General features: G+C 38.7%; 3 protein-coding genes and 1 non-coding gene across 8 annotated transcripts; 3 read left to right on the forward strand and 1 right to left on the reverse strand.

The window, feature by feature from the left end:
* Window positions 1-902: 902 nt before the first annotated feature.
* serac1 (serine active site containing 1) lies at window positions 903-8,104 on the forward strand. Its single transcript, XM_054618352.1, has 17 exons — window positions 903-984; window positions 1,262-1,359; window positions 2,024-2,060; window positions 2,157-2,299; window positions 2,626-2,715; window positions 3,370-3,501; window positions 3,589-3,710; window positions 3,874-4,002; window positions 4,174-4,287; window positions 4,758-4,920; window positions 5,411-5,561; window positions 5,662-5,803; window positions 6,057-6,157; window positions 6,414-6,511; window positions 6,685-6,867; window positions 6,964-7,107; window positions 7,253-8,104. The coding sequence occupies exons 2-17, from the start codon at window positions 1,269-1,271 to the stop codon at window positions 7,387-7,389; spliced, it is 1,977 nt and encodes a 658-aa protein (XP_054474327.1). The 5' UTR covers window positions 903-984; window positions 1,262-1,268; the 3' UTR covers window positions 7,390-8,104.
* A 265-nt stretch (window positions 8,105-8,369) lies between these two features.
* gtf2h5 (general transcription factor IIH, polypeptide 5) lies at window positions 8,370-9,412 on the forward strand. The gene is made up of 3 exons (XM_054618354.1): window positions 8,370-8,441; window positions 8,780-8,866; window positions 9,075-9,412. Exons 2-3 carry the CDS (start codon window positions 8,832-8,834, stop codon window positions 9,253-9,255), a joined length of 216 nt encoding a protein of 71 aa, XP_054474329.1. The 5' UTR covers window positions 8,370-8,441; window positions 8,780-8,831; the 3' UTR covers window positions 9,256-9,412.
* Window positions 9,413-10,800: 1,388 nt separating this feature from the next.
* On the reverse strand, window positions 10,801-10,964 carry LOC129107645 (U1 spliceosomal RNA). The gene has a single exon (XR_008531894.1). It is a non-coding gene; the product is annotated as a U1 spliceosomal RNA (small nuclear RNA).
* A 1,296-nt stretch (window positions 10,965-12,260) lies between these two features.
* On the forward strand, window positions 12,261-14,657 carry dynlt1b (dynein light chain Tctex-type 1b). Of its 5 annotated transcripts, none has more exons than XM_054618124.1 (6): window positions 12,261-12,480; window positions 13,570-13,708; window positions 13,789-13,830; window positions 14,112-14,235; window positions 14,325-14,402; window positions 14,573-14,657. In XM_054618124.1, the coding sequence occupies exons 2-6, from the start codon at window positions 13,682-13,684 to the stop codon at window positions 14,641-14,643; spliced, it is 342 nt and encodes a 113-aa protein (XP_054474099.1). In that variant the 5' UTR covers window positions 12,261-12,480; window positions 13,570-13,681; the 3' UTR covers window positions 14,644-14,657. The 5 variants fall into 5 exon arrangements, with proteins under 5 accessions (XP_054474099.1, XP_054474100.1, XP_054474101.1 ...); XM_054618125.1 differs by having other exon boundaries at window positions 13,614-13,708; XM_054618126.1 differs by lacking the exon at window positions 12,261-12,480 and adding an exon at window positions 12,735-12,847.
* The last annotated feature ends 64 nt before the right edge of the window (window positions 14,658-14,721 follow it).

The following is a 14,721-nucleotide window of genomic DNA, read 5'->3' on the forward strand; positions in this document are numbered from 1 at the left end:
GGCTTTAAACTCATTTGATGTTTTAATTGCTGTCTGACATGTGTTGTACAGAGCTGTGGTATGTGGGGGTGCGTGGTATTCAAACTAATTTAGTGTGTCTGTGTTGCGAGTACAGTATGTGTGAGCTTGAAAGAAATATACAGAATGTTGGGTGTAAAAAGTTTTGTTGTTAAAATGATATCGTAATTTACTGAACTTTGCTCATAAATGAATGCAATAAAAGCTAGAATGAAAAGCATGAACACTGATTTTTCTATACAAAACCCGTGGTCTGTAGGGTGTCTGCTAGCACACACAAAGCAGTGGCCTTTCTGGCATGGGGCAACACAAGATATGGACATAATAACATGAACACCTGCAAAATATTGCAACAATACAGAAGTCGTCCAAATAGAATGAATATTACCTTAAAGAAGTTTCTAAAGATCAATTTTTGTTGACTGTTTTAGACAATTTGAGCATTTTGATATTGTGGTGTTGATGTACAGTATTGCATTGTGATGTTGTGTATTGGTGGGGCCAGTAATGGAACTACCTTGTCAAAAAAGAAAAAGAAGGCAAGAAGGCAATTAAATATATTACCACTGCAAACTATGGCTTCATGTAAATCAGTCGGTACCAAAGGCACATTATCCGTCCGAAAATTATAATCACTACAATAGTTTGAGTTGTGTGATTGTGGTATTGTATTACATGTTTGTTTTTATTTATTGTTTTGTCCACTCCCTTTGAGCAGACAGTCCTGGTTTTCTGTTTCTGTTTCCTAATAAAACATATTCAACTTTGGCACAGGACGAAAGGAGCAAACACACATCATCAAATTAACTCTATTGCAAGTGGACTACATCCAATGACGTCACGTGCACACTTCTGATAACGTCAGTTGCCATTGATGACGTATTATTTGTGAGACAAGTTTTCGCGGCGCAGCAACCCGCGGAGAACATTCCTGTAGTCCCTTTTGAAGTGTGTCGAGAAATAAAGGTAATGACATGAGACGGTTAACGTCAACTTCAGCCAGCTAACGGGGCAGTAATCTGACGCTGAAGCCTTAAAGGTGAAACGTTATCCTAAAAGCTAAACCTTGAGCAGTGTTAGCTTACGGTTAGCCTAGCCTGTCCCGTTGTTTACTTTAGCGTAGCTTGGTTTAGTGCAACATAAAGATGAATGCTAGTGGACGTGTAAGGTTACATGGTTTGATGACTTCAGTCATTGTTACAAGTTGTTTTAAATCTGTCTCCAACATACTGGTGACGTGCAGGCGGAGGATGTCCGGTGCAGCTCTGCGGTTGATCCGCTGTCGGAGGCTGAGCACAGCTGGACCTGGAGTGAAGAAAGTGCTTCAGTCAAAACATTTAAGTAAGTCATTACGAGACAGAATGGGCCTCTGTGCATATTGCTCATTCTGCTGGTTTATCCCCTCCGTGCATAGAGGTCACTACAGTGGACAGCTATTCAAATGTTGTTTTCTTGTATATGCATGGGTTTTGATGGCATAAAATAAGATCAAATAAAATAATCCTTTATTAGTCCCGCAGCGGGGACATTTACGGGATTACAGCAGCGTTGAGTATAGTGCAAAACAAGAGACATAGTAAAAGAAAAACAAGATTAAAATGAAATAAAAAAACAATTATTATAAATAAGCAATAAAAAACAGTAAAAGAAAATCCACAGTAACTGAAATATTATATGTACAGACAGAAAACTATTATAGCTAGAAATATAAATTGCACAGTGTATTTTATTGCACATGTGTCATGTGGTCTGCTGGGAGCAGAGTTGGTTGTGCATAGTTGCACATCAGCCACTACAGTGAGTGCTATTGTAGTGGCTGATGTGCAACTATGGCATCAAAACCAATGCATATACAAGAAAACAACATTTGAATAGCTGTCCACTGTAGTGACCTCTATGCATGAAAGGGTTAAAGTACATTTAATACATAGATGCAACCTTTATGCTTTTGGGAGCACATCTCCAAACCCTTATGTAAATGGCTTTCTTTTCTGCTGACATTTAGGGAAGGTTGCTAAGGTAACTGGGGCAGTTGTCTCGGGGTAAGTTAAAGTATTTACATACGTACTTCTAGATCCTAGACTTGTGTGAAAAGATCTCTCCCTGTAAACCACAGCTTATCCATTACCTTTGTATAGGGGCTGTCTTTTTATCACTTACGAAGTGGTGGCCTTGGACAAGGCTGTGACCATTGACACCAGTGCAATTCTTCAGGAGAAGTACAAGTCTTACATCTATCTTAAAGCCACTCCCTCAGATGAAAAGGAGAACCTCACTGCAGGTACTGAATGTAATCTACCTAGACTTCAAGACTAAATTGGAAATGATCTTGTGTCGCTTTTAAACACCTTACAAAACTGAAAAGAATGAGACCCATTTTTAGATTTTGTTTAGTTCAGATGTTTGTTTTTGGACTTCCCAGACCAGCTAGATAACATCTGGAATATGCACGTATTTATTTAATGAAACAATCAACTACCAATCTCTACTGAGATACAAATAAGCAAACATTACTAAATAGCATCTGTTCTCTTGATAGTGTTTTTATAGATATTAAATTATTATTTTCTAGGTAATTGTTGTATTTTTTCACACTGTGTTTTCCAGGGCTTACACACAAAGCAAGGAGGGAACTTCATAAAGCAGCAAGGCGGTTCATGGAAATATCATCTAGGGTTTTGCTGCAATCACTAGACGGTAAGAAAACCAAAAGTTTTCATTATATCTTAAATTTTACAGTTTGTGACCATAGTACTGCCCCTCATATTTCTTAGACTGGAAAGCAGAAGTTGCTGCTAATAGAGGAACAGATTGTATTCTCATAAAACTACAGCTGCCCACTCATTTTTATGTGGGGTGTGCACATTAAGGCTAAAGGAAACACCTGCTTTCCACACTCACATCCTGTTTTGATATCTCCTAGTTCTTACATTCATGTGCATATTGTGCAGGCTGTAATATAAATGATTTATTGTTTTTGATCGCCTTATACTACCTCTGTATTAATCACTCATGACTTTTAATTATAAATGCACAGATTTGTTTTTATTATAGAAATGTTAAATCTTTTTCATGACTTTATATTCCCACAAGAGTTCTAATAAATCAACTTTTGACTTTTAAAAAATGAAAAGCTGCCAAGTTGATGACACAAGTTTTGAAACCACAAGGTTTGTAACTTCTTAGCTGTGTAAATAATCTTAAAGTGGTAGTGTAGATACTGGTAGCTAGTTGTGGTAAATAGAGTTTGACTGAATTTCATTGTGCCTTTAGCAATATTTGTTTACCCTGTATCCACCTTATACTGGAAATGTTCACCTAGTCAGTGAGCTTTCTGTTTGTATGTCTTAGAGCACTTCAGCCATGTTGATGCAGACCCACACGAGGTGGCATTATGGGTCTTACTGAAGAGAACAGGGTCAGCCAATAAAGCCATCAGACTACAAGCTGTTCAGGAGCTTGCAGAAAATCACCACTGGCACGGTAAAATACCCCAAATTGTTGCATATAACTTCAGGTTCACTGTAAACCTGAGGTGGGAATAATTCACACCTGTTGTCAATAACGCAGACTACCAGTACCAGACAGCAGCCCAGGTTATAGACCAGCGAACAGCAGTGGGCCTGGCCCGGACTCCTCAGGTAGACCTTCGATTCTTCCTGCGCTCACCTGCACTGCCTCACCTGGAGGATGTAAGTATCTGCATAGATTGGTCTATTATGTAGGATACCTCAAAATCTATTTTACTTCAAAGTGCAAGCGACACTAACTATTCAACAGTATAGATTGCTTACATTAGATTTACTTCATATAGGTTTAAAAGATGATGAATAAGATGTTTTGATTTCTTCACAGGGTTTGTCGGCAGAGGATGGACTGAGGCAGCTGCTGGCGTCTCTGCCTCAGTCTGAGGTGGACAAATGTGTTCAGTACTTTACCTCACTGGCCCTCAGAGAGAGCACCCAGTCCTTGGCAGCACAACGGGTAATTGAGACGGAATGATGGACTCAGGCATGCACTTCTGAATACAGTCTTTTGGAAAATGACTACCTAGAAAATAGACCAGCAGGAGAACAACGTTTTGTTTGTTCAAAAGGGTTGAAAATTAAAATCTTTCAATCCTCATACTAACACATGCACTCTCTTATGTTGCAGGGTGGTCTGTGGTGTTTCGGAGGTAATGGGCTACCTTACGCACAGAGCCTCACCTCGGTTCCCTCTGAGAAGGTGGAATCCTTCTGCCTACAGGCACTGGTACAGCACTCAAAGGTAATGATAGCAACCACGCATCTAAACATGATCTAGTCTTGGGGAAGTTGTCCGATTCCCTTTAATGAACTCATCATAGTTATCGGTTAAACACAACACAGAACTGCATTCAACAACAAATCTTGTTCATCTTCCCGCAATATATAAAAGTAAAAGCTCGTTCATAATACAAAACACCTTTTGTTTCAGTTTGGTTAATTCAGTGGATTCTTGTGGTTCATGGTTGGAGGGATTGTTGCCGTCATCCAAGTATTTATAGAAATAGAGTGCTTTAATTGTATACACGGCACATTGAACTGAATTAAATTTAATAGTTTTCTTAACAGAAACAGCTATAACCTCATCAGTTAATTTGGTTCATTACTTGGCAAAAATCTCAGTGGAATAACTCCTGTTAAGGCTGGTTGATTTTTAATTGCTACGCAAGGTGATAAATGTTCTGAACTTACTGAAACACATCCGGTTTGCAGGTCCAGAGCCACTGTGACCACATAGTTGCCAACGGGGGTCTGCAGCTCCTCCAGAGGGTTTATCAGCTTCGTAAAGACTCCCTGAAGATTCAGAGGAACATTGTCCGTATCATAGGAAATTTGGCACTCAATGAGAATGTTCACCAGGCCATATCCCAGTCCGGTAAATCTGCAACTCATCTGATTATTCCATAGAGAGTTCTAGTTATCTGTAATCTGCTGCTTCCTTCCTGCTGCTGTCAGGCTGCACAACCAGCTCTGCTCCCAGCAGACCACATGACACATGACAATAAAAACACTGTGCAATAATAGTTAAAATAGTTTTTTTTTCTGTCTGTAAATATTATATTTCAGTTATTGTGTTTTTCTTGCTTATTTATAATACTTGTTTTGTTTTTTTCTGTGTTTTTTTTTAATCTTGTCTTTCTTTACTATGTCTCTTGTGTGCACTTTACTCTATGCTGCTGTAAGCCTGCAAATTTCCCCGCTGCGGGACTAATAAAGGATTATCTTATCTTATCTCTTATCTTGACTGGGTGTACTGAGTATGATGTGTGGATAATACCAATTGTATTAACTGTAAACGTAACAACAGATGTATAATACATCCAATATGTTTCTTTCTTTCTCCCTAATCTTTATCACACCTTCAGGCTGGGTATTGGCCCTGGCTGAGATGATGCAGTCTCCTCATGTCATGCAGGCGTCTCATGCAGCCCGCGCTCTGGCCAACCTGGATAGTGAGGCGGTGAAAGAGAAATACCAAGACGGCGTTTATATCCTTCACCCACAAACACGTGGCAAGTAGGAAAACGATAAATTCTATTGTTACCTATTTTTTGAAAGTATTAGTTTAATGTTAATTTGTATGTAAACCAACACTTGACAATGTGTTAATTTCCAGCCAGCCAATCAAGGCAGACGTGCTCTTCATCCATGGGATTCTTGGGGCAGCTTTTAAGACGTGGAGGCAGAAGGACCCAAATATTTCAGACGAAGAGAAAGAGGCAGAAAGCAGGGAGGACTACACAGAGTGCTGGCCAAAGGTGAAGAGTTCACCTTATTCCTATCATTACTGTGGAGTACTGTGCATCACCATTAAGTGCCGTTGCATGTCATCCTGCTACATTTATATATTGAATCTTTAAAACAACTATGGATCGGTCTTACTGGCTATAAGGGAGACTCAAAAGTGTTAGTTAATTAAATGTGAGGTTTCACAAAGTTTTTGAATTATACTAAAAAGATGAATCATCTCTCACTGTTCTTCTGTGTTATTATGTACTCTTTTATTGACAGTCGTGGTTGGCTGCCGACTGTCCAAATCTGAGAGTACTATCAGTGGAGTATGATAGTCACCTCAGTGACTGGGTGGCAAAGTGTCCCGCTGAGAATCAGAGGTGAGGAAGCTGTAGTTTCTTCATGTGCCCACTGCCGTTTAAGTATAAAATATTGTACCATTGGGAAAGTGACTTTGGTTACTTACCAATAGTAATAAGCATATTGTTTGCACAACTCATCCAACATCATGACTATTTAAAGCTAATTAAGCTCCAATTCTTAATGAAATTAAATGTTTAATTATCCAGTATTTATTTTGCCCACTTCCAACAGACTCAATAAGTGAGCTCTTGATTCATTCTTTGGTCTCTTCAGGAAGTCCTTGGCCTACAGAAGTCGTGAGCTACTTAAGAAGTTAAAACTTGCAGGAGTTGGAGAGAGGCCTGTGGTTTGGGTAGCCCACAGTATGGGAGGTATTCTATCAGAACTTTCCTTCTACATACACTTCAGATTTTTACTCAAACCCCTTGAACACAACATGAAAAATGTTTTGACTTGGTCTTATTTTACACCTGTTCCTACATGTGATTATATGCATCTACTTTAAAAGTTGTGCTTATTGTCTATTTGTTTTTTTTCCTATCAGGATTGCTTGTGAAGAAAATGCTGCTGGATGCCTCAGAAGACCCAGATATGCAAGGACTGTTAAAGAACACCAAGGGCATTATGTTCTACAGCGTTCCTCACCATGGCACCTTTATGGCAGAGTACTCGGTCAATGTCAGATATCTTCTCTTTCCCTCTGTAGAAGTCAGAGAACTTTGTAAAGGTATTTGGTTAAAATGAATTACGAAGTCCATGACTGTCTGTCTTTCATAGAAATTGTTCAACATCTATTGTAAGTTGTTGTCCATGTGCTTTTAAGACTCACCAGCACTGCGCAGCCTCAATGAGAACTTCCTGAACATGGCCAAGGAAAAGGAATTCAAAGTGCTGAGCTTTGCAGAGACGCTGCCAACAAACATTGGTCCCATGATCAAGATACTGGTGGTACCACCACAGTCAGCAAGTATGTAACAATTATGCACACATGAAATAAGAAGTTAATCTGTGATGTACAGCTTAAATATGACTGCATGTGCAAAGAGAGTACAGATCTTAAAAGCAATATGTCTTTGAGCTCTTACCTTTAGCCTGCTCTGGTTTGGTTTCAGATCTTGGCATTGGGGAGCTCATCGAGGTGGACGTAGATCATCTCAACATCTGCAAGCCAGAGAAGAAGGACTCATTTCTTTACAAGCGCAGCCTTCAGTTCATCCTGGAAGCACTGCAGAGCTATATCAGCCAATAACTAAAATATATGAACTTAACACACTGAATAAACCTACTATTTACTTGAAATGGGGGGGACCACTGGCACATATCCCCTCAAAACTAAATGAAAACATAACTGCCTCTCCTTAATGCACACTGACATTAACAACCACTAATGTGATCATAATTTGATTAGGAATATTTGATATCTTTTTTACAAATTGAGCTGTCAGTTGTGATGAAAACTTTTGCTCTCCTAGTCATCCTCCTAGATTGGTCTCTCTCACTAGTGAGTCAGAATTTTTAAAGATCATTTAAATTTTTTAAGAATATGATTACAAATGTCAGCTCATTTAAATTTATTGTAGATTTTATTCTTTATGGCACTTTTTTCCTTTTCATCTTTTGATTTACCAGCTTCATTTTTGACACAATATGCTCATACAATATTTAGTTAAATATGCACTGACATGTATTTGCCACACAGGCTCCATAGTACTTTTGACCAGAGTGGTTTACGTTTTTTTATTTTGTAATAATTCATTTTATTCTAACTACAGTATGCCAGTCATATTGTCTGCCAAACAATTTTCTTCCTGAACTTTACCTCAAATGGAACTGTATTAATATTAGTTCAGGTTGCTTTATTTATTTGTACTGGACTAACCAAGCAATGGGTTATACATCTCCATGTGTTTCTAGTCCACATTGCCTCTAGCAATGCTGACAATGAATAAATATATGAAGTTGGAGTCGGACTTGTCTATGTTTTGTCATCTTTTTCATCTAAAAGCCACTTTGCACTGCATATCTTATTGCATATCTCATTTAATTTTACACTTTTTGGTGTAAATCTCTTGAGGCATTAAGACTATTTTGCGGAATTTTATACTGGGCTTTTATATAATTTACCCACCACGACATTACACTCATTCATCATCGTTAAATACAGTATATCTTTTTTAGAATGAATGATAATAAACTGCGTGTATGCCACATGCGCAATTTTTGGATCGCTGAAGATTGTCCCTCGGTACAGACCGTACGTCACCACAACGCTATGAAACGAGGACTACCTACAGCTATCAGGTTGGTGAAAGTCCTTCTCTTGAACATATCTATGTATCTCCCCTTTATTGGTGGCGTATTCTGTTCAATACTTTGAAATGGCAGTACTTAGAATAGCCGCGGGCTCGTGTAACGTACCTTTGAACTAATGGAAGGCTAAGTAGCTAACCAGTAATCAAAGCTAACGCTAGCAGCTGTGTTCCTTAAACACTTCACTGTGTAAACACAACGAGACCTAAACATGGAAACTGTTTAAACTTTGGTTTATGTCTACACTGGAATGTATTGTTCTGGGTTTGCCTATTGCTTGTCGTGTTTACGCTCAGAAAAGTAACACATCTTTGTTTATTGTGCTGCAGGTTTTGAACAATTTATTTGCATCGACTGCTGATTTTCTCTGCACCTGTCAACATGGTCAACGTACACAAAGGTGTCCTTGTTGAATGGTAAGGAAAACTGTTAATCTGCCCAGAAATATTTGTCTAGATAAAGTCATTCTAAACATTGATTTTCCTCTAGTGATGCTGTGCACAAAAGGAGACTTAATATTTAATAAAATGTAGTGATTAACTGATTCTGTTAATCCTCATAGTTGTGCAGAATGTAATGATTTATGAATCGGTTTCCTTCAATACCCTCCGCTTACTGGACCAGTGATCCTGCCATGAAACAGTTCCTCCTCTACCTGGATGAAAAGATGGCCCTGGGAAAGAAGTTCATCCTCAAGGACCTTGACGACACACACGTCTTCATCCTCGCAGAGGTGGTTCAGACCCTGCAGGAGAGAGTTGGCGAGTTAATGGACCAGAATTCATTCACCGCCACGCAGAAATAACACAAAGTAGTCTTGCTTCTCGGACTGAAGGCTGTTTAGGAGTTTGTCCTTAAATGAACATAGTTTGCAATGTTTTAACTGCAGGCTGAAATGGCGCAGTTGCTCTTTTTTTGTTACAATAATGTGAAAAGAAATTATTAAAAAAGCAAAAAGTGTTCAACTGTGTGACCTTAATCTGTGCTGTCCTTCAATTATCTCCATTTGGAAATGTATTTAATGCATTTTATTGTTTCTTGATCTTGGTTTAAGTTGATGATTTCAGTTGCCATTTTTAGGTCTGCTTTGGTTTAAATGGATGGTTTATGAAGTCAGACAAAATCATTGAACCAAAGTTGAGAGCAAGAATTAAATTTGGCACTTATAGTTACCTTTTTACATCATTTTGTTCAGCATTTAACCCCAAAACATTGCTTAATGCTTAATGTTCAATTACCATGAGAAATGTAATTATATACGAGTAGAAGAATATAAGCAGAAGAAAAAAAAAAAATGAAGTCAGGTGGTGGCCAGAGACCATTTTTCTCTCCTTATTGTTCTGATTTTTCTCTAGTTTTGCCACTGCCCTTGTCATTTCTGGTAGCAGTCCATTCATGTTGAACAGGTAGTCCAGCTCCAGGATGGCACATCCATACAAGCCTTCACAAGAAGGTTTTTCTGTGTCTTTGGGCACAGTCTTTAGAGCGTGGAGGGGGGTACTATGAGACGGGCCATTACACGAGGAGAGCTGGACAGGGCTGTAGAAGGGCAACAACCCAGCAGCAGAACCGGTATCTGTTCCTTTGTGGGATGAGGAGCACTGCCGGGCCCTACAAAATAACCTACAGCGGGCTACTTGTGTGCATGTTTCTGACCAAACTGACAGAAATAGACTCGATGAGGGAGGCATGGGGGCCTGACGTCCTCTAGGGTGACCTGTGCTCACAGCCCATCACCGTGCAGCACGATTGGCATTCACCAGAGAACATCAGTATGTGCATGTTTTACTATTGACGTCCCGTTCTCTTCACAGATGAGAGTAGGTTCACAATTAGCAAATGTGACAGATGTGAAAGAGTGTAAAGACGAAGTGGCGAACGTTCTGCTGCCTGCAACATCATTCATCATGAGTGTGTAAGCAGATCCTGGATGACAAAGCCATTGATGCCATTTACTTGCCTTCACGTTCCCCAGACCTCAATTCAATTTAGAACCTCTGGGGCGTTATATATCCGTGCATCTGAGCCATGTAGCCTGACAGACTGCCCAAGAGCTCAGTGATGCCCTGATAAATTAACAATATAATTGGCAGAGAGGGCAAACACAGTCCCTCTGAACAAACTTTAACTAAATAATTGTGGGGGTATAATACTATCACGTTAACTTCTTTAGTAGTGGGACACAAGATATATGACATTGATTCCTTCTTTTATTGACACTAATACAGCTTTCCAGCAGGCAATATCTAATACTTAAATGTTTTCTACTACCAAACAGCTTAAATGGAATCAGAGTCTCCCCATCAGTTCCATTTCCTTTTAGGATCTGCTTTATCTTTTCACACATTATCAGGGGAGAGCGCGAACGCAGTCCCCCACTACCAGAAATTATGCAGTCGAGATTCCCACATTTGGGGAATTCGCAGAGGTCAGCTCAGCCGGAGTGCAATGGCTAAGCCTCGCCCTGGGTGAACCACCTTCTTGATCATGGTATCTCCCCTGCCAGGTAAGTATGAGTTGTACACCTCGGAGAGAGGGGAGTCATTCAGAGACATAGCATGTAAAATGATGGTCTAAAAATAACAGAACCCTGAGACTAGAAGGCAGGTGATGATCTATAGGAATTTATTATCAATGTAATACTTTTGTTCTTAGTCTGAACATAATTATAACATTTAACTTGAGAAGAAGTGGTGCATATCCCACCATGCAATGCTGTTTTTCCATATCAAAAGTCACTAAAAATCACCAGTGTTATCTATTTAACTCCAACAAATTAGTAACAGCTCAACGGCAAGGTAAAATAAGATAAAGCTTAATTCATCATGCAGCCAAACATTGTTTGATTCACATCCAAAAACAGAGAAAAGTATAAAAGCACACAATTGTTTTCTCACATTTCAAACACTTCCGGTTTCTTTTCTTTGCTTACTGTTGCTAGGCAATGACATACCTGCTACTGCCACCTATTGGTCTGGAGTGTGAACCATGCTGTTTATTAGACACATCTTCTACTCTTAGTTACTAACAGTAGAAGAAACAATTTAGATAACAGACAATTAAGTGCTTACATATTAAGAGTATTTGCCTTTGTTTTTATGTCACACAGAAAGCAGACTGCGGAACAACAGCAGTAGCAGAAATTAAGCAAATGATTCTCGCTTTTAAAGAATGAGCTGACCTGAAACTGTTGATTTATATTTGACATCCAGAGGGTTTAATCCCTAATCGGTACCAAACATACATATGATATCAAACTTTTGAACGTTATAATAGTTAATGCTGTTTCTGGTAGCTTGATGTGTTATTGCCCAATAAGCACCCCGAAATAGTATCCTTATATTAAAAACCACCATGACAGCTTTCATGAAGGTAGAACTGTGAACTTAAATTATATGATTTAACATTTAGTATAGATATTTATATTGACAATGAACAAAATACAAGACTTTAAGCATTAACGTTTTCACAAAGACACATGGATCTCTGTCTCCCTCTTTTGTCTGAAGTTGCAGTACGCTATACTTTAATAATAATAATAATAATAACTTTGCTTTGTGCTCAAGTAACGATGCATATTTCAATATTGCATGTTAACTGTGCAAATGTGAAAAAATCATCCAAAAAATCATTGTTGATAATGACTGTTAAACCCTCGACATGTGGACACCCATGGGACAGACCTAGTGCATTTCACTTTACGGTATTTGTGTTTTCAAAATAAAAGTTGTACTTCTCAACGTCGCAATATCGACGCGTGTTCATGAATAAGTCAAAAAGGTCAAAGGTCAAAACTATTTCTAATTTAGGGAGTAGACATGTAATGCTAAACCACACAAGTTACAATAACAGTGGCTTTATGCGAACTTCACCGTGAAGTCGAACTTCAAAACTGCAGGCTCGGAGAACATCGGAGAACATCGACATGGAGCTCGTTAGCATTAGCTGGCCTACAGTTTAGATTTATTTAATGACTGCATTTCAGGAGAACATCGACACTTAATATTGACGGTCAACTAGACGCAATAACGTGAAGTTAAAAAAAAAACTTAATTAACCAAGTCCACGAGACAGTCATGTTATGTGACGTCACGTGTATGTTAGCAGTGGGCGCTCACTTAGAAAGTTAGTTTCGTGATGTTGAACACTAACAATACACGGTACAGCTAAAGGTAATGCAGACATACTGTGGGGAACAATGATATGAGACACGGTCCAAAAGGTTTGTAAAAGCATCAAGTACCTGAACTTGTCCTGTAGACAGACAGCGAGAGACAAACTAGTGCGTCATCGTGACGTATGGATTCTAGAACGTGAATTCCCACGTGTTCTACAATCGACCGGAAGAGGGTCGGAATTCACACGTTTTAAGTTTTGTTTCATAAAACATTTGTAAGGTACAATTTTTTTTACCAAGACAATGAACATCTACTAGCATATAAAGTTACTGCTTTTTTATAGTTTATTTTATAGGTTTTTTGTCTGGAGTGTGACTACCGCAATTAATGCTACAGTTGCCATTTTTTAGCATCCTACTAATTGATCGAATCAAAATAAAACAATTATAAAGAACAGTAAGAAAAAAAGTGTTTTCCTCTGATTTACATGATTTATAAAAGGCTGCACTTATTGTATTCATATTAGTTTGTTGCACTTATTTGTTGCACTTATTGCACTTATTGTATTTGTTGCACTTAATGTATTCGTATTAGTTTGTATTAGTTTGTTGCACTTATTGTATTCGTATTAGTTTGTTGCACTGTATTCATTCATTTAGTTTGTTGCACTTATTGTATTCGTATTAGTTTGTTTCTTATTGCACTATATTGTATTCGTATTAGTTTGTTTTTGCTCTGGTTTATGCTTTTAGATGCTTGTTTAAGAAAGGAGATGCACTTATGACTTCTGGTGGCTAGTAGTTCTCTTGAATACCTATGTTGAATACACTTATTGTAAGTCTCTTTGGATAAAAGCGTCTGCTAAATGACTGTAATGTAATGTAATTTAGCTCTGGTCACTTGAATTTAGCAATTTTCATCACACTTTATAAGTTCAGTTTGGAGAATTTGGTGAACAAACGTTGATCACAACATTCAAAGTTTGTCATTTTGTTTTTCAGCTTTAAAAAACAAAAAGTTTTCATTCGGTTCTTTTATTCTGAAGAAACGCGAGCGGAAGTCACCATGGTAACGCGGTTCCGTTGGTAGCGACACACAACGGAGGCCGCAGTAATGGACGAGTATCAGACAGAAGAGGAGGTGGGTCACACACTTGAAACTATTTTTTATTTTTACATTTTTATTTGTTATACTGAACTGAACTGTTTCGTTTGTTTCAGACTGCGTTCGTCGTTGAAGAAGTGAGCAAAATCGTTAAAGAAGTGAGTAAAAAGACGCCTATCGGTTTATCCGCGGAGTTTAAATGGCCCTTTACGTTGAGCGACCTGTTGGTTGCCATGGGCACCGGCCCTAACGTCACTCTTAGAATGCATGCCATAAAACAGATCCATTCATGAAAACGCCTTTTCTACTACAATGTATACAATCTTGTGCTGTGTGCATTTGATTGATTTATAACATCTACTTGTTTTACAGTGTAGCAAGGCTGATAACATGTATCACACTGTGTGAGGTGATGGGTTTGTTTAAACTGTCTCTGCAGTCAGTGGAAGCAGCCATAGGAGGAAATGCCTACCAGCACAGCAGAGTGAACCAGTGGACCACCAGTGTAGTGGAGCAGTGCCTCAGTCAACTCAGCAAGCTCGGGAAGCCTTTCAAATACATAGGTACATGCACTGCTGCAGGGCAGTCATAATACTATTATGGTTCTGGGCTAGGTAGTTGGTATTAAAAGACTGTGTCTGTTTTCCCACAGTAACTTGTATCATCATGCAAAAAAATGGAGCAGGTCTGCAAACAGCTAGCACATGCTTCTGGGACAACTCTACTGATGGTAAAATACAATATTCATGTAATATAATGTTTTCTCTTCTCTCAGCAACCATCATTGTGCTCATGAGCCTTTGGGTGCTAAGCTTTCAGAGACTGGTGGCATTTTGTCACTTGCTTTAAATGTGTAAATATTGAGATGATACTGAATGTATTGTGTATTACACCCAACAGGTAGCTGTGCGGTGAGATGGGAAAACAAGTCCATGTACTGTATCGTCAGTGTTTTTGGGCTGGCCATCTAAACCAACTACAATGCACCTGAAGTGGTTGGAATCTGTATGATGTTGTGTATTTTTAAAAACCAGCATGTTATGTTTGGT

The sequence above is a fragment of the Anoplopoma fimbria genome, chromosome 18 (assembly GCF_027596085.1).
Source record: "Anoplopoma fimbria isolate UVic2021 breed Golden Eagle Sablefish chromosome 18, Afim_UVic_2022, whole genome shotgun sequence".
NCBI lineage: Eukaryota > Metazoa > Chordata > Actinopteri > Perciformes > Anoplopomatidae > Anoplopoma > Anoplopoma fimbria.

Excerpts from the sequence above, each read along its gene's own strand:
- gtf2h5 (XM_054618354.1), top strand. The coding sequence starts at position 8,832 with ATGGTCAACGTACACAAAGGTGTCCTTGTTGAATG. Across the intron at positions 8,867-9,074 it reads AAAGGTGTCCTTGTTGAATG|TGATCCTGCCATGAAACAGT; the intron begins GTAAGGAAAACT and ends TTACTGGACCAG.
- serac1 (XM_054618352.1), top strand. The coding sequence starts at position 1,269 with ATGTCCGGTGCAGCTCTGCGGTTGATCCGCTGTCGGAGGCTGAGCACA. Across the intron at positions 4,003-4,173 it reads AGTCCTTGGCAGCACAACGG|GGTGGTCTGTGGTGTTTCGG; the intron begins GTAATTGAGACG and ends CTTATGTTGCAG. Across the intron at positions 6,512-6,684 it reads GGTAGCCCACAGTATGGGAG|GATTGCTTGTGAAGAAAATG; the intron begins GTATTCTATCAG and ends TTTTCCTATCAG.
- dynlt1b (XM_054618124.1), top strand. The coding sequence starts at position 13,682 with ATGGACGAGTATCAGACAGAAGAGGAG. Across the intron at positions 13,709-13,788 it reads AGTATCAGACAGAAGAGGAG|ACTGCGTTCGTCGTTGAAGA; the intron begins GTGGGTCACACA and ends CGTTTGTTTCAG. Across the intron at positions 14,236-14,324 it reads GAAGCCTTTCAAATACATAG|TAACTTGTATCATCATGCAA; the intron begins GTACATGCACTG and ends GTTTTCCCACAG.